Source organism: Trifolium pratense, linkage group LG1, assembly GCF_020283565.1.
Source record: "Trifolium pratense cultivar HEN17-A07 linkage group LG1, ARS_RC_1.1, whole genome shotgun sequence".
In the NCBI taxonomy this organism is placed as follows: domain Eukaryota; kingdom Viridiplantae; phylum Streptophyta; class Magnoliopsida; order Fabales; family Fabaceae; genus Trifolium; species Trifolium pratense.
The window spans coordinates 35,478,973-35,501,657 of record NC_060059.1 but is presented as its reverse complement, the minus strand read 5'-3'; the positions used below and the strand labels follow the sequence as shown (position 1 = coordinate 35,501,657).

At 32.4% G+C, this 22,685-nt stretch overlaps 3 protein-coding genes and 3 long non-coding RNA genes across 12 annotated transcripts; all 6 read right to left on the bottom strand.

Annotated features, from left to right (window-relative positions):
• Positions 1–612: 612 nt before the first annotated feature.
• Positions 613–1,893, bottom strand: LOC123885302 (arabinogalactan protein 41). The gene is made up of 2 exons (XM_045934584.1): positions 1,582–1,893; positions 613–1,043 (listed from the first exon to the last, which is right to left on the bottom strand). The coding sequence occupies exons 1-2, from the start codon at positions 1,688–1,690 to the stop codon at positions 970–972; spliced, it is 183 nt and encodes a 60-aa protein (XP_045790540.1). The 5' UTR covers positions 1,691–1,893; the 3' UTR covers positions 613–969.
• Positions 1,894–3,182: 1,289 nt separating this feature from the next.
• Positions 3,183–7,035, bottom strand: LOC123902642 (myb-like protein D). 3 transcript variants are annotated; one of them, XM_045952417.1, is made up of 3 exons: positions 6,903–7,011; positions 4,588–6,402; positions 3,183–3,815 (listed from the first exon to the last, which is right to left on the bottom strand). In XM_045952417.1, exons 2-3 carry the CDS (start codon positions 6,339–6,341, stop codon positions 3,641–3,643), a joined length of 1,929 nt encoding a protein of 642 aa, XP_045808373.1. In that variant the 5' UTR covers positions 6,342–6,402; positions 6,903–7,011; the 3' UTR covers positions 3,183–3,640. The 3 variants fall into 3 exon arrangements, with proteins under 3 accessions (XP_045808373.1, XP_045808372.1, XP_045808371.1); XM_045952415.1 differs by having other exon boundaries at positions 3,187–3,821; positions 6,903–7,035; XM_045952416.1 differs by having other exon boundaries at positions 3,186–3,821; positions 4,588–6,905.
• Positions 7,036–8,849: 1,814 nt separating this feature from the next.
• LOC123902559 lies at positions 8,850–10,284 on the bottom strand. The gene is made up of 3 exons (XR_006807664.1): positions 10,241–10,284; positions 9,870–9,922; positions 8,850–9,155 (listed from the first exon to the last, which is right to left on the bottom strand). It is a non-coding gene; the product is annotated as an uncharacterized LOC123902559 (long non-coding RNA).
• A 191-nt stretch (positions 10,285–10,475) lies between these two features.
• LOC123902557 lies at positions 10,476–11,751 on the bottom strand. Of its 4 annotated transcripts, none has more exons than XR_006807660.1 (4): positions 11,609–11,751; positions 11,073–11,218; positions 10,817–10,961; positions 10,476–10,664 (listed from the first exon to the last, which is right to left on the bottom strand). It is a non-coding gene; the product is annotated as an uncharacterized LOC123902557 (long non-coding RNA). The 4 variants fall into 4 exon arrangements; XR_006807659.1 differs by having other exon boundaries at positions 10,817–10,999; positions 11,092–11,218; XR_006807662.1 differs by having other exon boundaries at positions 10,817–10,999; positions 11,159–11,218.
• Positions 11,752–11,855: 104 nt separating this feature from the next.
• LOC123902558 lies at positions 11,856–12,303 on the bottom strand. Its single transcript, XR_006807663.1, has 3 exons — positions 12,228–12,303; positions 12,089–12,099; positions 11,856–11,960 (listed from the first exon to the last, which is right to left on the bottom strand). It is a non-coding gene; the product is annotated as an uncharacterized LOC123902558 (long non-coding RNA).
• Positions 12,304–17,507: 5,204 nt separating this feature from the next.
• LOC123902327 (probable inactive receptor kinase At4g23740) lies at positions 17,508–21,317 on the bottom strand. 2 transcript variants are annotated; one of them, XM_045952017.1, is made up of 3 exons: positions 20,935–21,317; positions 18,741–20,032; positions 17,508–18,428 (listed from the first exon to the last, which is right to left on the bottom strand). In XM_045952017.1, exons 2-3 carry the CDS (start codon positions 19,972–19,974, stop codon positions 17,797–17,799), a joined length of 1,866 nt encoding a protein of 621 aa, XP_045807973.1. In that variant the 5' UTR covers positions 19,975–20,032; positions 20,935–21,317; the 3' UTR covers positions 17,508–17,796. The 2 variants fall into 2 exon arrangements, with proteins under 2 accessions (XP_045807973.1, XP_045807974.1); XM_045952018.1 differs by having other exon boundaries at positions 18,741–21,305.
• Positions 21,318–22,685: the final 1,368 nt, after the last annotated feature.

Sequence of the window (22,685 nt, the reverse complement as noted above, 5' to 3'; positions counted from 1 at the left end):
CATTTACTAGTTTTAAACTTCGTTCTAAAGCAAAGAAAAAATGAAATGAGCTTTGAACAATCAAGACAATTTATTATCACTAAATTATGTAGATGCTAGACACAAAAAATAAAGACAGGATCAATGGTAAATTTGGGGGCTGGGGAGAAAGATAAGTTCAACTGTGTTTTGGAGATACAGAGAGAGAGAGAGAGAGGGAAAAATGCAGAGTCTTCTTTGTATTAGATTTTATATTGGGTTTAATTCATATTGAACTCTATTTTTATTCTTTGTGAGACTTATGTTTTTTCAATACACTCATTCTCATACAATATTATTAGATTTGATGTGTCGATATAAACGGTGAATGACACGATCAATACATAAAAAGGGATGTAATGTAACATTATTTATAAACTCATTTCACGCTATATCATCTTTCACACCTTTTCCATCGAGATTTATGTTGTTGAAAATGAATTGTGAATTTTTCTTAAGAATGAGAACATAAATTAAAGTATATATGAGTGGGACAATTCTTGTTGCTATTGTTAGATTATGAAAGTTCAAAGAATTTAAATGGTGATATTGTAACCTAAAGAATCATCAACATTATGGAATTACGTATAGTAATTTGAACAAAGGCTAATTCATATTTAATTTAATTGAAATTTCAAATATTGTACCATCAATATAAGAAAGTACTAAGAATGTGGTTACGAGGGAATATCTCACTAAAAGTTGTTACTTAATTTCTGCTACAGAAATTAAATATCAACAAAATTGTTGGATATTTCGCACCAATAACAATAGTTAAAAAAAAACTAACAACGATGTAACAAACACTATAAATAGAACGAGACTATTCAAAGAATAATGGAAGTTATTCAAATTTGCAATAATAAAATTAAAACATCTTCCTTCCTCCTATTACATGTTACATGTCCTTGAAAGATCTGTATTAATCAGAATGAGTCCAATGTTGATGCCTTAATGAATGATGTAAGTGAGAAGCAAGGCCACCAACATTAGGACATATGCTACTGCTTGGTCAATTGATGTGCCTGCAAAATTTAAATGAAAAAAATTTGATTATTAGCCAATGCATTATGAAACCAAACAACATTGGTTAAAAAAAAAATCGAATCGAAAAAATCATGCAGTTCGATTGATGTTTTGTTTCATATAGTCTAGATCTACCATGTAGCGAAACACAATATCAAAGGAGAATATGAGAAATGTTTCAAATCGCACCGACACATCAATTTTTTTTATATTTTGAATAATTGCATCCAAACACAATTGGCGCGGCCTCAACAACAATCATATTATGGTCATTGAGACATCAAATACCAGATGTTGCAGCCTAAATCGCAATCACAAGCCTTCTTTAAATTTCTTGATATTGATATTATTATCAAGACAAAAAACATTCAATCATAATTTTATAATCGGTTCAACTCGCAAGGTTGATTCTCCAAAAAAAATAATCTAGATTTTCATCCATGAACCATATAATATGGTGATATCAACATAGAAGAATGAAGTTTATGAATTACTTGATAAACAATGTTAAAAATCAAAATGTTAATGAAAGCTTACCATCGCTTGTGGGAGCAGGTGCCGGAGCCATGGATTGCGAGCAAGCGATTGACATAAGAGATGCATAAATAAGACCAAGGAAAACGACCACCCTAGATGAAATTGCCATTTTTTTCTCAATAATTCTCCCTCCTTAATTTTTCTTCTCTCTTTTAATTTCGTTTCAAGATTTAAAAGAGAGAAAAAAAAAAGGAGAGAGAATAGAATCGGACTATGGGCGGGTGGTGAATACAAAGAGTTATTGTTCCTTTTATAAGAAGATTGAAAAGTTTCCTATGAGAGAGCCAGCAATGTTGAGATGTAAAATTAGAGGTGTAGCCGCACGTTTAGAGGGAAAGGGATTGCATTTTTTAGAATTTGATGAGTTGTTTGTGTGCTGTGTATCCTTGTAATGTATCATTGATTTGGAGTTGTAATTAGGACTGACAGATTGTATCCATGTCTAATAATTGATATAAATTAATTCATTCCATTTTTGTGTTTTAGAATAAGAGAATATTCGTAATGAAATGAATGTTTAGCATTGTATATGAATATAAATAATATAGATAGAATAAGTAAACTGGAAATATATTTACTTTTGATATCTGATATGATGGTCTAAAAAGATTTACTTTATCAATTATTGTAATGAGTTATTACTTTACATAGTAATTGATTGAATAGTCAGTTAATTAATTTTACCAAATGAAATTTGACATAATTAATTGAATTTGCCATTTTCTCAAAATATACTTGTAACAAAAATAAATTATGCACTACACCAAAAAAAATAATAAATAAATAAATTATGCACAAAAAAAAAATATAAAATAAATTTCTTCTATTTAAGGGTTAATCTCTTATTTATTTTTTTGTTTAGCAGTTTAGTGGCTAGATTCACTATAAGTATGGAAAAACGAAGAACTAGGTTTCGAACTCCAACCCATCCAATAATGTCTCTCGTAGCTACCAACTGAACTACCTTAATAGGACAAGGGTTAACCTCTTCTATTTGATGCTTTTGTGTGCACATTCATTGTAACAACATATCTATTGGAACATGATTCATAGTACTTCTCGCCTCGCCCCCCTAACAAGTTGACCAATGTATTAGTTTTTGGCTTCCATGGGGTTTGAATAAGTATAAAGATTTTTAGAAACTCACTTCTAATCGAGCACCAATTGAGTTACAACTAAATTCATAGTGAGTTTCAAAGAATATTTGAACTAATCCCCTAGTTACAAGGTTTGAATGCCACAAAAATAAAAAAACTCGCATATCAATCAATAGGTTACTCGGGGAGCAAGAAGTACTAAGAATAACAGTCCAATAGATCGGCTGTTACATTCATCGCAAGTAAATAATGCTAAGTAAATTACTCTTTTAATATTGGTCGGCTGTTACATTGTTTGCGAGTCAAAATGCCAACAAGCTATTAGAAGCTTCTCGGCTTCCTTCAACCATTAATTGGGCTTGTGTCAAGCTGGCCCAACACAATAATAAACCTAAGTTACGGATAGTGTCAAATGGTTCAGCCTGACCCAATCCAACGAGCAAATTACATAAATATGTCAGGTCGAGCTAGTGCTCTTGCCATTGTGCGGTAAATGTCAAACGCCCTACCGCACAATTATGGGCCAGCATGACCCATTGTGCCTTTGTCTATTTGCCTGGCTCACATAACAAAAATTGGTTCATTAGGCCTGGCCAAGTTTTTACAGCTCTAGATTTACCAAATAGAAAGGCATTAGGAAACATAAACATAAAGCACAAGACCAAAGGCTTAAGCTACATATTTCTTATTTCTAATGATAATAAATATAAATATAACGAACAATTTGCCACAGCAGACCAAATAATTTCAAAATACATGCAAACACGTAGTTCGATTGGTGAGTTGAGGATCTTTTGTGTCCTCAGCTCACCAATGAACTGCGTGTTTGGAGCATTATGCATATATGGAGGCAGCAAAATATATATGTACATGATTCCATTTCTAATGTGCTAATGTTTGCTAAAATTTATACACATGATTCCATTTCTAACATTCTGAAAAGGAACCTGTTTCTTTGCTAGTCAAGGGAAAAAATCATCCTCTTTGTTCTCGAAAATCTCAAATAGTTGTTTTGAGTAGTTAAAAGCAAGTGATTCGCAAACTTCAACTCCGTCGGGCATAAAATTTTGCAACTCCTCCACAGTCTTATTTATGCTACCATCAGGACTGCCATCAAGGAGGAACTCGGCCAATTTACTGCCTCTAAAATTGGAATTTCAACAAGAAAATATTAGAAAATTGACAGAAAATAAATGACCAAAGTAATATATGATCAATCATCAAATATTTTTCTGATTTTCTCTATATTCTGTGTTTTCAATTACACAACAACTTCAAAAAGTCATAAGACCTTTAAACAAAAGCTATTTAATAAACCATACGAGGAGTTTGGCTTTAAATTGCCAAAATTGCAGCTATGACATAAATGATTTTGAAGTGTCCGCAACAACATCATAACTAGTAACTACTAGTTTGACCACATCAACCACATTTTCACGTAATATAAAAGTTTGCAACATAACTGCAAGACAACAATTTTAAACCATTCTACCACCACATATACGAAAATCGTGCATTTTTTAAGCTTTCTTTATGTCCATAGAGTGCAATGGTGCACAAAGCTTAATGCAAAATATGTGTATATTTATTGTTCAAGTAAGACATTAAGAGAAACAGCAAGTAACTCCTTACATAAACAATTCAACATCACAGTTGAATATAACTCTAGTAATCAATAATTCAACATCCAAGTTTGACTAGTGTTTTAAAAAAAAACTGTATTATTTCGTGAGTTTCGTGATGTGGATGATTCGTGACACATAGCACTACTCAAAATAAAATACTAGTAATTATTAACAAGAAAGGTACCATTTGGGAGAAGACTGCTCCAAATAAAAACACAAGGTGCAAGATTCATATGGCATAAATACATCACAAGCATGAAACTTATTGCACCTTTTATGCCTACCTGTAAGCATCATGCGTGTTAAATCCACGCCCGTTGCGGCACACTGTTCCCTTGATCTCCTGTTCCTCCCCCGTTTGCTGTCGATAAAGAACGCAGACAGCCTTCATACACAACACTGGATCCTTTCCTAAATCTGCAAGCATTTCAGGCTCAGATTCCCACTTAATTTTCTGCTTTTTTTTCCTTTGAATTTTTGATAATAACTTATCATAGTCATCATCAGATAAATCCTGCAAATTGGAATCCTTGCTACGATCTTGTAAATCCTGTGAGTTATTCGAATCATCAGAGTCCACATTACCATTACATCTATCTTGTGACTTACTAGAGGCGACTTCACAATTAGATACATCAAAGTCATCATTAATAAAATCACTCAAGTTTCCTTCATCACTTTGTGATAAGTCCTCCATTGATTCATCATCACCATCATGAGCATCATTGTTTGTTGGAATTCTTTGCTGATAGTTGACCTTATCACCATTACTTTTGCTTACGCATTTTCTTAGAGGCTTAAGACGGCGCCTACGCGGCTTCTTCATCCTTATAACTTGACTAATTGGCATATCATCATCAACATCAGCATCAGCATCAACATCATCTGCTTCTTCATTAACAACATTTATTAACTCGTCAACACTGATTTCCTTAACAAGATTACTTTTAAGTGTACTAATTGGCAAATCATCATCAAAATCCTCACCGTCATCATTCTCAGACTCACTTATAACAACATTACGATTTGGCTTCCTTTTGGAAGTTACAACACATAAGAGATCTTCACCCAAATCAGAATTTCCCTCATTGTTTTCTGCATAATTGGAATCAAAATTCTTTCCCTTTTCTGCTGCAGAACATGTTGACAGAGAAATATTTCCACTACCTTTCCTATCAGATACATCTTGCAAATGAGAATCCTTGTTATTATCCTGTAAATTCTGCAAGCTACCAGAATTAGATTCAGCGTCGCTATTAGACTCATCTTGTGACTCATTGGACATGTCTTCACTATCAGATACATCAAAATCATCATCAACAATAAAATCACTCATGTTATCTTCCTCACTGTATGACAAATCCTCTTCTAATTCATCATCACCGTTTGTTGGAATACATTGCTGATATGTTTTATCACCCCGACTTTTACTTCCGATTTTTCTTAGCGTCTTTAGACGACGCCTTGGCATTCGAATGTCATCAGTGACCTTATCAGGCACTATTCTTTGCGTCTTTAGACGACGCCTTGGCATTCGAATGTCATCAGTGACCTTATCAGCCACTAAATTAGTAGTAGTTAGAGAGTTGCTCATATTATCATCATCATCACGATCACTTTCAGACTCGCTCATAACAACATTACAAGCCCGTTTTCTCTTGGTATTTGAAGTAAATAAGATATCTTGACAAACATCAAAATTTTCTTCATTGTTTCCGCCATGATTGCTATCCAAGTTCTTTCCTTTTTCTTCCTCAAAACATGTTGAAGGAGAATTGTTTCCGCTACCTTGCATATCTTGCAAAACGTTCGGATTGTTGTCCAAGTTCTTTACTTTTTCTTCTGATGTTGTAACAGAAATGTTTCCACTACCTCGCCTATTAAGTGGAACATTCTGAGAAATATCAGGTTCTTCGTCACTACCAATGATATCAATTACAACATTTACTGAACTAGATTTTGCACCAACGTTGTGAGAAATATCAGGTTCATCGTCGCTATCAATGATCTCAATTACATTCAAACAAGATTTTGCCATCTTTTTGCTGTGTGTGACTCTTCTCTTCACTCAGTTTCAAATTTCAAACTTTCTTACTTACCTGGTTGCATCATAGAATTTGACAATCCACCAATTTTATCAACTCAAATATTGAACTCATCATGTAAAAAAGTTGACTAAAAAGTAATTTACTACCAAAATTATAAATAAATAAATGAGAACTTAATATCTATATACACTGTCAGTGTAAAGACTTTTCTTTCTACACTATCAAATGTCGTCAGTCAATCAATCATAACCACCCACCGGATCACAGAAATGATAGGTGCGCCTCTTTTTATGACTTTTTAACTTATCTACAAGAATCACTCACACTAAGCCAAAGTAATTAATATCCGAAAAAGACATAGAAACAATTTTGGACATGATTATTATTGTAGCCCTAGTATGTGTTAACATTATCATCACTATGTAGTGTTTCCAATACTAGTATAGTAAATCCTAAAACATGATGAATAAAAGAAGATTCTATAAAAACGATTAAGAAATGTAATAATGTAAAATGAAATAAAAGGAGGAAGAAGAAGTTGTAGGGCATACCACAAAATGGAAGGAAGGTCATCTGATGTCCAAGATTGAAGAAAGAATTTATGAAACTGATAAGGACAGATCCCAACTAAGTAGGAGAAGAGGAAAAGAAAGGGAATAATGAAACTAAATTCAAAATTAAATTAAAATTTATAAGTTGGAAATAATAATATTATAATATTATAAGATAAAAGCATCTTCCAATAAGTCAACTAGACGGCTACCCGTGCGTTTCACGGGTTTGGCGGAGTATCATTTATTTACCAATCATGGATGTCACGAGCTAAGGAAGTTAGTCATAAGCATATGAAAATCAATTAGGGGAAGCATCATTTATATATCAATCATGGATGTTATGAGCCAATGAAGCTAGACAAAAGTTCAATTCCTAATTTTTTTGTTGATACTATCAATTCCTAAATTTTACTATCACATTCCACTCCACTCATTTGTTAAAGCATATGAACGTTAGGATGCTCTGAATATTTGATTGGAGGCTAATTGGGGAGTGGCATAATAAAACGAATCAATCAAAGAGCATAATTGTTACATCCAAAAGAGTAAACACACTTACAAACCAAATCATAATAAGTACAATACAAAAGCGAACCACCCTATTTTTGGATGACTCGGTCACATGGAATTTTATAGTTGAGCCTTCAAAGACCTGTGACATGGATAAAATTTAATTTTTACCCATTTTTTTTTGCGCAATTAATATGGTTCTAAAGGACAAATATCAATAGGTTAAAAAGTAAACTTCATCGAATAATGTCAATTCTTCGATCAAACAATAATCAAATGATTTTGATGGTCGAAGAGGCAAAGTAGATGCAGATGGAGTTAGTCAATTAAGTAGATTTTGAATTTCAATTATCAGCAGCTTAGAAAGAGATGCAGATGGAATTGTATAGTTTGGCAGATAAAAAAAAATTAAACCATAGAATAGTAATAGGCACCAAGAGTCTAAGTAGGTGCACTATTTAGGCGTCATTAACATAATTGTATAAGTTACAATTAGAATTTTTATATTTTCAAAGTAATTGAAATAATGGTGATAGATAAGTGCATGTTCTTGGATTGGTTGAAATAGGCATAGGATATCATGATACTTAGGTAGATAGGATTTGGATATTAAGTCACTCTAAGTCATTTGATTGGGTGGCCGTTCATGCATTGCAAGTAGGACGAGTAAATGAAGAAGTTTCCACTTGATGTATGATGCAACTTGATGGGGGAAAGGCCATGTTTCTAGTGAAATGGAAAATGTCTTTTAAGCTCTGTGCAAAAAAATAATGAACACATAAACCTCCATGTGAATATAGAGTGATTGACATATAGCATATAAAAGCTAGCAACTTTTACATCTATTAGATAACTTTCCATTGATTTCTTAATCGCTACATAAATAAGAAATCTCGATACGGATATGTATACATCTATAGCGAAAAATGTAAGATTATATTACCCAAAACCATTATTCACTGAGTGCGAACTACATGATGGCAGTCCGAGAGTTCACCTTAAGCAGAAAACATTTAAAAACTCTATACGCAGAGCGCATGAATTATAGATCTCTAAATCAGAATGATAAAAAAATTACGAACATATATTGATACTCGGAGGTCGGATGGAAAAAAATTTTGGAATCTCTCTCAATGGCCAGAATTACGAACATAATCGAGATTCGGAGATCGAATATGATTACATAAAGTTGGTCTTCAGCGGAGAAAAATTCAGTAGCTCTATACGCAGCGCACATAAATTACAAACATCTACAGAAGAAAGATACAAAAATTACGATTCTATGAAGCGCACATGAATTCATATCTAGATTTATACCCGAAGGACCTCAATCAATACCAGAAGATTTATAAATCGTACAATAAGGTAATATATCAAATTCTTAGATATTTATCGATGATTATACGAAGCGCAAATAAATTATAGAAATCTATATTAGAAAGATACAAAATCTATTGAAGATGGAATAGGATCACATTATATAAATACGAGGTAAAGATTATAAACATCTTATGTTATATTTAAAAGCTTAGGATTAACATAAGTAAAACTAAGCCAAACACCAAACCATATGTCGTAAACATTTCTAAGAACCAACCATCCTTGATCAAAGTACATGTCATTAGATTTTTTCATAACATGCACTTCGAACTCATTAGGATTAGGATCTCGAAGAATCACATATGTATCAATTAAGACCCCGAAATTGCGAACAAAGCATTGAGGGAGTCTAGCTAATGCCTGCAGTGAACAGGTAAAAAAACAATTTCACATAAATCAACTCCTCATGTACATTTAAAAAAGGATAAGAAAAATACACTCAATCATCAAGTGTGATACAAAATACACAAATCAAGAAACATGTACAATTCATGATACAAAATACACAAAACACGAAACATGTTTTCAGAGGTATCTATTAATATGTTAAATTCGTATGCATATATTGAGATAAGTTAACAACTGATAATTTTAAGAACACTCAATCAATGTAGGCAAAGTGATTAAATTAAGATAAAAGCATTCTTGCATCCATATCAACTCAAAAGCATCAAAATATATAAAATGTGATGCAGCCAGCACAAGAGAACATGAAGACACTCATGATACAAAATAAACAAATGAAGAAACATTATGTCAGAGCCATCTAATAATCTGCTAAATGTGCATGCATATATTGAGATGCATTAGCACCTGGTAATTTTAAGCACAATCACTGAATGTTGGCAAAGTGACTACATTCAGATAAAAGCACTCTTGCATCCATATCAACTCAAAAGCATCAACATATAAAAATCTGAATGTTGGCAAAGTGACTACATTAAGATAATAACATGTTGAATGTTGACAAATTGACAACATTAAGATACAACATCTCACAAGGCATGCATGCATACATAAATATGAATACATTGACATATCATCATAATGTAACAGATGCAAGAAGAGAACTACCTCTTATAACAGATGATCAAAACCTTCAAGCTGGATCAAAATCCATCATTTATCTGCAAAAAACACAATTTCATCAAATGTTAGAAAATAAATCATCAAATAATCTAGAAATATCAAATCTTACAATCTATATCTACCCTTTTCATTCTATAAACGTAAAAAGAGATTTTTAAAAGCTGAAACTATTTTACCAAACTCAAAAACATAATAATAAAGATTAGACATTTTAATATTTTATAGGAAAAATAAAAGTCTGCATAAAACATTGCACATCATATTTGCGCATGCGTGCACGTTCTTACTCTAGTCTCAGTTTTTCACTATTTTGCATACAAGATTTAGTAGTATTAGAGAAGAAAGCGGTATCATACCTAGAGAATCTCTCAGTAGTTAAGTCAGCTTGCTATTTCTGCAAACAAAGTAACATTGAATCATGTTAATACTCTGATGAATTTAGTTTTGATGCATTGTTGGTGTAAAAAAATTTACACTGTTAACTAATCACAAATTATCTTTTGTACGACTTTTATAATAGTTAGGCATAGATTTCTTAGAAGACAATAATTAAATATGACGAATCGACGCCAACAGAATACTTGCCTGTAAGGCACATGACACCTCTTTCTCTTCAAAGCTGCAAGGACATCAGCTAGAGCTGAAAGAGAGAGATTAATAGCTCGTCCTTCGTCAAGTGTTGGTCCTTTGGCCCCGGTTTTCAGCTACCGTTCACTGCCTCCAAGATCAACCATCCATAACTTACTTGTTTCGCTTTTGGCCTCCGAAGTATCCCTGCGTCTAAATATGTTTATCCTTGTCAAGCTATATATATATATATATATATATATATATATATATATATATATATATAAAGCTAAACAGATAATGTAACTATCAAGCTGAGAAAACCATGAAAATGTTTTGGAGTGCCTAATTAGAACTATGCTCACCAGTGTGACATGCTTGATGCCTCATTCACATTAGTCCATGAGGTTGATCCGGATCTTCTTCCTTTGTTGTACCGCCATTTGGCTTTAGCACAATCAGAAATCTGCACTTCTGAGAGACCCTCAATTTCAACCAATCCCTTTGGATCTGTTAGCAAGTTTATGAGTACAATTGACATGAGGAACCTGTTGTAATAACAAACAAACACATCTTAGTTAATCAATTAATTAAAAATATAATCCAAACCCTAAAGATAACCTCATATTAAAATAAAAACCATGCATGACAGTTATGAGAAGAAGGAACAATATCTTCATGTTTTTGGCCGGTGAAGATGTGAATACCAACAAAGCAACACGTAACATGTCCATATTTTCCAGATTTGAAGTTGAAACTTCAACTACCTGTGTCCAACACAAACAAACAAATCCCACAAAACATACATCATTAAAATCAAAGCTTTAACTTTGTTTTGCACAATGCAAGATCATCAATTAAGTCTATAAATTAACATATCTTAAAGGTAGGTCTACATAACAATAACATGTTTACTAATCTCTTTGAATAGTGAGTAGTGTAATCAAATCAACACAAAAACCACCGCTAGCAACTCTGGTTTATCCTAAATTCCACAACATATAGTCATTTCAATCATGCTAAGGGCTTGTTTAAATCATTAATTAGTAGAGTTATCCTAATTAATCCTAAAAATCCTAAGTTGACATGCATCATGAATTTGGGGAAAAGCTAATAAAGCTACTCTATTAAGTGAGAGTTTACTTAAAGGAACCCACCAGATTTAACAACAGTACGACGTTATTTCGCAAGCCTAAAACCATCCTTTTGTGCCGCTTGAGTACCCAAACCTGTAGTCCTCAAAACACCATTTTGACAGCTTCAGTACCTCAACTTCAAACGCGTCCCTAGACCTCATTTCCTAATCAAAAATTATGAAATTGGCGTCACAACGACCGGAATTGAGTTAGTTAACCACAGAAACAAACAGTATCTCAATCAGAGTTACGAGGAGTGAGAATTTGCCTTTTTAGTGGAGCCTTATCCTAGAACACGGGTTTAACCCAAACTTCTTCAAAAATCACCGATCAAAATTCCAAAGCTTGCATCTTGTACCCATGTTCATTGCTTCTGATATATTCCCAGAGAATCTCAATTCCATTAAACTCACATGCAATTTACCAAATGAGAAGAAGTGAAGAATGGTGTTTTGGGTTTTAACTTGAATAGAAGAAGGAAAAAAAGTTTACGGTTCTTACCTATAACTTCTCTGTAAAACTTGAACACCATCAGGATCTCACACATGCAATCAAGTTCATAATTGAGTTCTTAAAATGTGATGAACACAGCAAGAATTCAAAGGAAATCCATGGATGTTTGATATAAAATTACCCTTACCTTGGAGCTTGAGATGAGAGGAACCTATTTATGGAATTGCATGTTGATTTAAGATGAAAGTTTGGTGGTGTTTGGCTTTTTTTTTATAAAACATTAGCGTGCACAAACATCACATGATAACTATGACATCCCAACTATGTTGGCACCCCATAATCATCACCTATAATTTGCAGCACCCTAATAAATTTATTAAAAAGAAAGAAAAAAGAGACAAACTTGGGGGGACTAGACCAAAACCCAAGGAAATAGAAATACAAAGAACCTGCCACTGCCTCATTAAAAACTTTTCCTGGAAAACCCAAGGGATAAAACCAAGGATAAGGGAAAAAGAGTGCAATGGATTTAATGAAATCTAAAAGACGGAAGACCCATTAAATTACTAATATAATCTCCTCGAACACTAGGCGGAATATTATCCCACCAATAAAAACCATCAACATTGATGCCTAAAGCAGCCATTTTATCTGCACAATAGTTCCCTTCACGATAAATGTGAGTCACTCTAAAATGCATGGTTTTAGCCAACTCCAAGCAATTGAACCATCTATTACGGAGCTTCCAAGGGACAATGAGGGTGGTGTTTGGCTTGATGATGATGAACACGAGAGAGAGTGAGAGCACGAGAGAGAGAGAGAGTGAGAGAGAGAGATCGTACGAGAGAGAAAAGAGAGAAGAGAGAGAAAAAAACTTCACAAATGAAAAAATAAAATGGGAAAAGAGAAATATATATCCCACTAGGCCCAATGCATGTGTTCCATATAGCAGGCCATATGTAAGCTTCTGCTCCTCAACATGTGGTTTGCTAAGGCTATAGATGTCAATCAACCATTGGATAGAAATTGGCAGCACATTAGTGGACGAAATTGGCAAAGTGTCATTGGACAATATGCATGATTGTTGATCACCATGGCCAATTCAATTAGGGTTTAATTAGGGTTTCTATTTTGCACTTGCAAGTCCACCATCTTTTAGTATAATATGAATGAATATGATAAGAGTATATAAGAGAGTTTCATAAACTAATGATACATTATTTTTTTTTTATTATTGGAGTTCCATGACGTGACACATAGGGTATCAAAATTGATGATACCGGTACCTTATTTAAAGTACCAGTATCATCAATTTAATGTTATTATTAGCTTCCACATATATCAAAATATTACGGTTGACATTTAATGATCGGATCTTTTTCTTTTTTTACTATAGGAACATTTTATTTCTTTGTTGTCTTTTCATTTCATAAGTTTTCATTCAATTTCGTTTCTTCAACAACAGTGCAGAAAATATTTTATTCTATATATTACATAATTTTTATTTGTTTTGTTCTCAAATCATATTTTATTTGTTTTCTATCAAATGGATCATAATATGTATAATAATAAAAATTAATTATTATATTTTTCATTATATATTTCCCGTCATATTTATGCATTTTTCACAATTTTTTATTTATTTGTCATGTATTTCTCATTATATTTAATTAGTAATTTATTTATCTACGTATTTATTAAATTAACTAATTTTTATTTTTATTTAGACAAAATAAAAAAATAAATATAGAATATACCATTTGTTATTAATGTATGATACTAAAAAAGTGGTTCCACCATTAGAACAAAATATGTATGAGTTACATAAATATTACATGGTATTGTATGGACCACTTGTTAGTAATGTATGATACCCAAAGTGTCATTGTAGATGCTATGAAAAGAGAGTATTGGAGAAGTTATCGGTTACTACTTAGCAATATCCTTCGTGTAATTGGGTGTTTTCCAGTAGTATTTCTACAAAATTGTTGGATCCTAATTTGATACGCTCTTCTCTTCTCTTGTTTTCTGAATGCAAGTTTAAGGTTGAGTAATCAAGTTATCAGTTACGCACTTCTTCACTAAACAAGTGACCACGATATTAATGTTTGTCAAAAAAAAAAAAAAAGTGACCACGATATTAATGAAAATAAATTTGTACTGTATATTTATTTGGTCTATAAAGTCAACTTTTGTTCTAACTTTATTTTTGGTACATTAATCAACTTTTATAATTAAGGTTGAAGTAATGTAATTTATTTGTACCAAAGAAAGAAAAAAAAGAAGTAATGTAATTTATAGAAAATATTTGAACTATTATTATTTTTCTATATTTGAAGTTTAGATTTTAAGGATGTAAACAAAACAAGTTTAGATGTTTTTATAGATAAAGAGGTAACATCAATGAAACTTTCACGCCCTTCTCCTTTTCAGGTCTGGATTTATTATTAGAATTTTAGAGGCCTATACTCAACAACAAAAGCTAGCTTGAGAGTTGAGGTTTGCACTACACTTATAAAGGCTATCTTTACCATATCTCTAGCCAATGTGGGACTTCTAACACACCCCCTCACGTCCAGAACTGAACAAGCTGGAACGTGGGATCAACAACAACGGGTGGCCCAAATATGGGAGGTCTCCACAACAAACAACAAATGGATCTAGAACTAGGCTCTGATACCATATTAGAATTTTAGAGGCCTATACTCAACCACAAAAGCTAGCTTGAGAGTTGAGGTTTGCACTACACTTATAAAGGCTATCTTTACCATATCTCTAGCCAATGTGGGACTTCTAACATTTATCGTAAAGTTTTGGATTCGAACATAGATTAAAATGTGCAGTTTAACAATTTTGATATTTTCAATTGAGTTGCATTTAATGACAATAAATTATAATTGAAAAATGATAATATGTGTCTTAAGAGTATATGTTAAAGAAGTAAATAAAATATTATAGGAAATATACCCTTCGTTTAAACCCGACAACCAATCCCAACTTTATCAACAAATTGGACAATACCTACATTTTTTAGTATTTTTATTAGCAAGTTGTGATTGATTGTCATTGGAAATTGAAATAAGACATACTAGTATTCTTTAGGCGGGGTGGATTGTCTCAACCATTGTTGTTAAAATCGCATTTTAATGCGTAAACTCGTTTGATTTTACGTTTTTAGGTATGAAAAACATGTTAATTAGGATGTAAACTCATTTTATGGTAAACTAGGGAAACAAACGAGTTTACACCGAGTTAACTCGGTCAAACTCGCTGGAATCATGTAAACTCGTCACACGAGTTTACTTTGTGATTGCGAGTTTACCTTTAAAAGCTCATTTTCATTTTTTAGTCCAATTTTTTTTTTGTCTAACTGTCAAAATAAACAACTTTTCTCAGCTCCACTTTCAATGAATTTGATCTTTGGTTCTAATATTGAAAATTCTTTATCATATGGAAAAGAATTTGATGATTTTGGAGAAGAATACATCAATGAAGAATATACATCAAAGAATTTGAACTTTTGAAAACAGTAACTCTAGTTTTTTTTATACTTTATCTTTTTAACGATTTTAGAAACTTACGAACCTTCTTATCTAGATTGTTATTTGGACGTTTATATGATTTATTTGGATAATTGTATATTTTAATACAAGGTTATGTACATAATAATTTTAATATTATTTTAATTTTTGGTAAACTCGAACGATTTTACGAGTCGAGTTTACCTGTCGAGTTTACCTAGGCAAAACAAGTTGAGGTAAACATTCGATCCTGACAACCTTGGTCTCAGGTGACAATTCCACAAAAGAGAATAAAGTGTGGATCTCAACCTTTCAAGATACAAAAATAATGAATGGTGAGAATTACAATAGAGAAATTATAAGTATGCAAATTGTATGCTTTGTGCGATTAGTGATACCATTGATCCATTGTGTGTGTTTCGTTTTTTTAGTGGTGAATGGTGTAGGTTTGTTCAAGTGCAATGTCTATATAGGAAATAAATGACTATAGTTAATTTGTACCCAATTCGATAGGATTTTTGGTTGACAACCCACTTGGGTTAGTTTACTAGTGTTTGCTTAGGTTTTTGGAGTATGCTCCTTTCAAAGTCTCAGGTTCGATTCCCCCTAGTGCCAATTTCGGTGGGCTAAGTCCATATAAAAAAAACTCTGGCTTTAAGTGTGGCTTCCGTAAGTGGGCGGTGGGATTGATCCCCTTGAATTAGTCGGTCCTAAAGCTGAATACCAAGTTTTTTTTAAAAAAAAAGATTATTGGTTGACCTATTTTCCCATCACTATTAAGATATCTCATTCGGATTAACATAACGATTTTCCTTCTTCCGTTCCTTTATTTAGTCCAATGAACCCAGCTATTTTGCCTCTTATATATCCGTAGTTTAGATTAGTCGTTTCTAATTTTTAGTATAGTTTGGAGAGACAAAACATTAGAGGAAGACAAAGGAGATGACACTCAATGCAGTTGATAAATTGTGTAAACCATATAAGTAAAAGAGTAAACATTGAATTCATTTTCGTGAAAAATAGTTTGTTTTTTTGTTTTTTTGTAAACCAGGTATCTTCTGCTCGTAATTATAGTGACTAATTTTCAAGGCCGATCCTCACTATTTTATAGTCCCACAAGTTTTGTAGAATCCAAATGGATAACAAATTCTCTCCAAGAATTTTTAATTGTTGAATGTTCAAACTCAAGATCTAACTCGAACATATGACCTTGATTAAGTTAGAAAAGACACAGTTTATCTCATCTAAACGATCTTGAGTAAAATATTTATAATTAATAAAACTAAAATATTTATAATTTTGTACAAATGTATGGGGAAAATATATCGCACTTGTTTAGCCAAGTAGTAGAATTTTATATCTCGGAAATAATTTACTTTTGTGGTGGGGGTGTCTCCTTCAATTTGAACACACGACAACAATTTATCTCTTTCTCTCAGTGTCTCAAATTCAATCTTTGTGGACCTTTGCAACATGCAAGACCAAATTCATATGTACGTTTTAAAGGAAAAAGTTTCATTACTTTTATTCGTACTTCAGACCCGTGACCAAAAATTCAAGCACAAAAATCTTCGACCTCTATAATTTGCATATCAACAAAGTACACACTTGTCTAAATAAACACATGATGCTTTTAATTTTATTTTTTTTAATAAATTAGTAATATACTTGTGCATGGCACTGCATGCTTATGTAATGGAAACTGAAATTAAACAAAATAAACTCTACATTATTTTCATTCACTTAATTTTGACTAATTAAAAGTGTGATCCTCTAGGGAGAAGACAATTGTGGAGCCCAAACCCCCCAATCATGGCTCAAAAGAAGATTCCCTTGACCAAATAATACCAAATTAAGGGACCCAACTTGAAAGTACTTACATTTGGTTTACTTAACACATCTAGCTCAAACATCATTTCTACTATTAAGTAAAAAATTCAAATTAATTGAGTAACTATATGTTACATACTTACATGTTTAACAACCATTGACTAAATAAACAAAAGAATCTTAAGCAAGTGTTAACAACCATCACTAAATTACATATTTATAACAACTATAAATATAACAGTGAAAATTCAGACACCTTAAACAAGTGATCAGAGGTTTGATTTCTGACTCTTGCCTATATAGAAAACTTTGTTGGAAGAGAAAAATTCATTCTGTGTGCTGAATAAATTTTTCAACTAGGATTAATTACTTCGTGCATATAAATGATTATAGGAAAAAAAAATCTCAATCTAGAGAAGTTGGTGTCTCAATCACATGAGGAGTTGGAGTAGAACATTCTGACCTAAATTCAGATGAAGGTCTATTTCCACTATTACCCCTATGAATTTCCTCAACCATTGTCACAACTTCATCCATTTTTGGTCTATCATCTTGTAACCTCACAACACAAGCCATACCAATTTGTAACATCTCAACCATTTCTTCTATATTAGGATATCTCAATAATTCCAAATCAAACACTTCAGAAGTCCACTCTTCTCTAACCACAGAATTCACCCATCTAACCAAATGAACAACTTCCTCACCTCCATGTAAGGGAGATTTTCCAGTTAAAAGTTCAAGTAATAAGACACCGAAACTATAGACATCGGATGCATACGTTGCTTTTCGAGTTTCGGTTACTTCCGATGCAAGGTATCCTCTTGCTCTTGGTGATATTGGACTTATTATCATTGTTGCTAGACCAATGTCAGATATACAACCATATCCTTTAGAGTTGAGGAAGATGTTTGAAGCTTTTATGTTTCCATGGATTAGTTTTTCTTCATGGATGTGAGCAATGCCTCTTGCTACACCAATTGCTATTTTCAACCTACTTTCCCAATTTAAAGGAATCCTCTCTGCCCCTCTTTTGCCTGCATATATAGTGGTGCATGATTAAAATCGAGATTAAAATCGTGAATTGGAAGACACATTGTAAATAAAAAATGACATGCTCAAGTAAAAAATAAGCGACGTAACAAAAATTTTAAGCCGATATATCATATATGAAGCTCAATAATTCAATATTCGCAGTTGCGGGAGATTGAACCGTGATCCTCCCTACCAAGTCCAGCGCCAATCAGTAATCACCACTGGAACAACTAACGATTGGTAACATATTGAAGTATCTTTAATGTTTTTCAACGATAGTTATTAGATAGGAGAAAGTGTTAAAAACAGCGTACCATGTAACATTGCTGAGACACTGCCTTGTTCATAATAATCATAAACCATAAGTTTCTCCTCCTTTGAATAGTAATAAGCCCTTAATGAAACCACATTCTCATGCCTAATCCTTCCCACAATCTCCATCTGCTGTTCGAATTCGCGCTTCCCAACCATAACCTCCTTTAACCTCTTAACCGCGACCGTTGTTGCATCCTCTAAAGAAGCCTTATATACAGTACCAAATGTTCCTTTCCCAAGCACCTCAGCAGAAGCTCTCAACAAATCTTCTAAGTCAAATACAAGATTACAACCTTCAAAGAAAACGATTTTGTTTCGTTCTAGACTATCAGAAGCTTCTTTTTTCTCTGAAAAAACTTCTTTACTCTTCTGAGACTTAATAATTTGTCCATCTTTGCCGCGTTTCTCATAGTAACATACAATCAAGAAAACTCCTATGAATAAAAATCCTAACACCGAACCACCGATTATGATACCTAATAATGCCGGTTCTTTAAGTCCTTTATTTTTCTTCCTTTTTTTATGAACATTTGTAGGATAAGAAACATTTACATCAACATATGTAAGATTGTTACCTGAAAAAGACAAACTTGGAAATCTAGAAAGTGATTTAGGAACAAAACCACTAAGATTATTGTTTTCCAAATTAAGATCTTTGAGACTAGGAATATTAATATCAGGAATTTCACCAGAAAGAGTGTTATTAGCTAGAATCAAAGAACTAAGATGAGTCAAATTTGAAACTGATAAAGGGATGCTACCATTAAAACCATTGTTAGAAAAATCAACAAAAGTTAGATTCTTCCAAACAGAAAAATCTAATGGCAATGAACCATAAAACTTGTTAAATTGTATAGAAACAAAAGTCAAATTTTTCAGCTTATTGAAACTAGAAGGAAAAAAACCAGTTATAGTATTTGATGCAAGACTCAAATTTTGAAGTGCTGAGAGTCTACTAAGTGTGTTTGGTGGAATTGAACCATTCAATCCAACACTTTGTAGTTGAAGAGATATAACTCTTGATTGTTCTTTGTTGCAGATAACTCTATTCCATTTTTTGCATACAGAAGAATTCTTGTTCCAATTGAGATGTGTGGAATGGTTCATATTGTGAAGGAAATCAAGTAAAGCTTGTTTATCTGCTACTGGTTCAGCTTCAACAGAAAATAAGAACATTGCTCCAATCATGAAAGTTGTTGAATAAAGGAACAAAAGGGCCATTTTGTTTTTCATTTTTGTAGATTGAATAGAGAGATTTTGAAGTATATGTCTATATGATGTGTTTTCAATGCTGAAATAACAAAGAAAATTTGGTGAGAAGCATGTAATAGAATTATATTATGTACCTTATGTATGTAACTAGATATATTGGTGTTATTTTCTTAGCTTTTGACATTAAAGGATGAAAAAATAAACAGCTATTTAGTAAAGTGACTTTGTGGTCAAAATAAGCAGCACTTGTTTGGCATGGAAAATTGAAAATAAGCTTATTACTAGCTTTTTTCCTGTTCACCTACTTTTTGTTTGTTTCCCTAGGGAGAACAATCAAAAAGATGTATACCAAACTTTGAAACTTTATTAGAATAGAAGACTTGGCTCAAAAGCAAATAGATAAATAACTATGAAGAACATGTACAGACACGGACATCGAATACGATACGAACATTAACACGTCGACATCGATAATAATTTGAGAAAATGACATAATCCAGTGTAATCATAAGTGTCAGCATCGTGTTGATACTAAAATAAAAAAGAGAAGTGGATTGGACAATGATTTTGTACTCTGTTTAATTTAGAAATTGGTTATTGGACAAGATAAAACAAGTATTTTCAAGTAACAAGAGTTTGTATAAAAACTTCCCTTACTAAATCATAGGCCAATTTTTTGTCTAGAGTATAAACTATCAAAATTACAAAAATATCCTTATAAAACCATGAACTATAGTATAAACTTATTTCTTATGTGATCACTTAACATGAACTTGAAGAAAGATAGAAACCCTTTTCCTAGTCAATAACATCCAAAGGCTAAAGATAACTTTTGCCACAAGAATAGGAGGGGGCATGTGAAGTAACCACATCAATGAAGCAATAAGAAAAACATTAAAGCCTCTATACATAAGTTTTTCATGTGACAAACACAAAAACTTAAGGAGAACATTAACTAAGAACCTTAAATTTAAGCCATACCTTTGTTTCTTCTCCTTTTTCCTTTGTTTCTAGCTTTTATGGACAAAACTTTCTATGGTTGTGCTTATAAGGATTTGAGTGAGGAAAGAGAAGTGTAGATTGATAGACAACATTGAGAGGTTACCTCATGAGGTTTGTCTTGAGCTTGGTTACACATGCGTAGGTTCCCTATGTCCTACAACTACAATATAGAGTAGCCTGTAGTATAATTCATTTAATTATTTCATGTCAAAAAAATTAGTTTTGTTAATTTATTCTTCTTTGAATCAAGTGCTTTTTTGACATTAATTAGTGGGATTTCAATGCTTTAGATTTATTTAATTTGTGATAATCAAAATAGTACTAATACACTTCCAACCTAACATCACGAGAGTTGTTAGTGTGATGAATCACATATGCGGACTTCGAACACAACACTAATAAGTTACTGCATGCGAATGGTACTTTTTTATCTTTATCAACTTGATAGTGGTGAAGATTAAAAAAGTTTATAAACATAAGTCGGTAACAGATTTGGATTTACTGCTGTCAAATAATTACTTAGTTTTATGTTGTAATCAATCATGATCGTTGATTTGAGATCGAAATATTCAGATTTAAAATACAATTTTACTAAGTAAAACTATCTCAACCGCTAATTAGAGATCGGATATCTCAGATCAATTACAGATCAATCCCACTGTAATTGTGGAAAATCCAACTCCGTCGATAACTATATGATGCATAAGTATGGTACAATGGACATATTTGGTACGCATACTTCATCATTTTAGTAGTACTCATACTTGAAAGGTTTGCATTTGGTAATAAAGCAGCTGATTTATCTATTTGTTTAGATGTGTTAAACTCGAAGAGTAGTTGACTAAATTTGTGTTGGATTAGGAGAACATCAACATCATAAAATGTATGTTTGATGTATGCTTCACCGAAAGAAGGGGTTCAATATTGTTGTTATTAGGCACAATCCTGTAATTAGGCACCAATCGTATATATCTTTGCATTTTTCATAACCAATTGCGTCCGTTGATCTCAATTTTCACGTGTCCTTTCAAAACTTCTCTATCAGATCAAGATGGTTATAAAAAATTTAGTCAATACTTAATGATCATATGGATGTCTCAAATATTTTTAAAGAGAAGAATTTTATAATTTTTAATAAAAATAATATTTTTTATCAAGTCATAATATGTGTCACTCTTCTATAATTCAATAATATATTCTTTGATACCCAATTAGTAACAACAAATCAGATTAATATTTCATTTTGACTCATTTTAGTATGGTCATGCATTTTACAATCATACTTCATCAAGGAGTCTACAAATATTAATCCTGCCTTGTAGGATGGACAAATCGCATCAAGGTTTACTCATGTCCCTCTACATGACTCATGGAGTGTCTAGCTAACCGACTTTATAATTGTCTTGTTACGGTCACAGACAATGTTAAAAAAAATGGTAATTTTTTTGATGGTTGGAAATTATTTTGGCTTTGCCAGAAAACTTGGAGTCTTTGTTAGATAGCTTTCTTCTAGAATTCCGCCGTGGAAAAAAGATTGTATATAAGAGTGCTAACGGTTTGGCATGCGACTATTTGATTGATTTTTTTTTTTTGAACGGCGGCTATTTGATTGATTTGGCCAACAAGGAACAATTTGATCTCTTCATTTATCAGAAGAAATATTAAGAAAAAAATAAATTGATTTTTTATTCAAAAGAGGCTAATGTCGAAGAAGTGGTGAACTCAACATC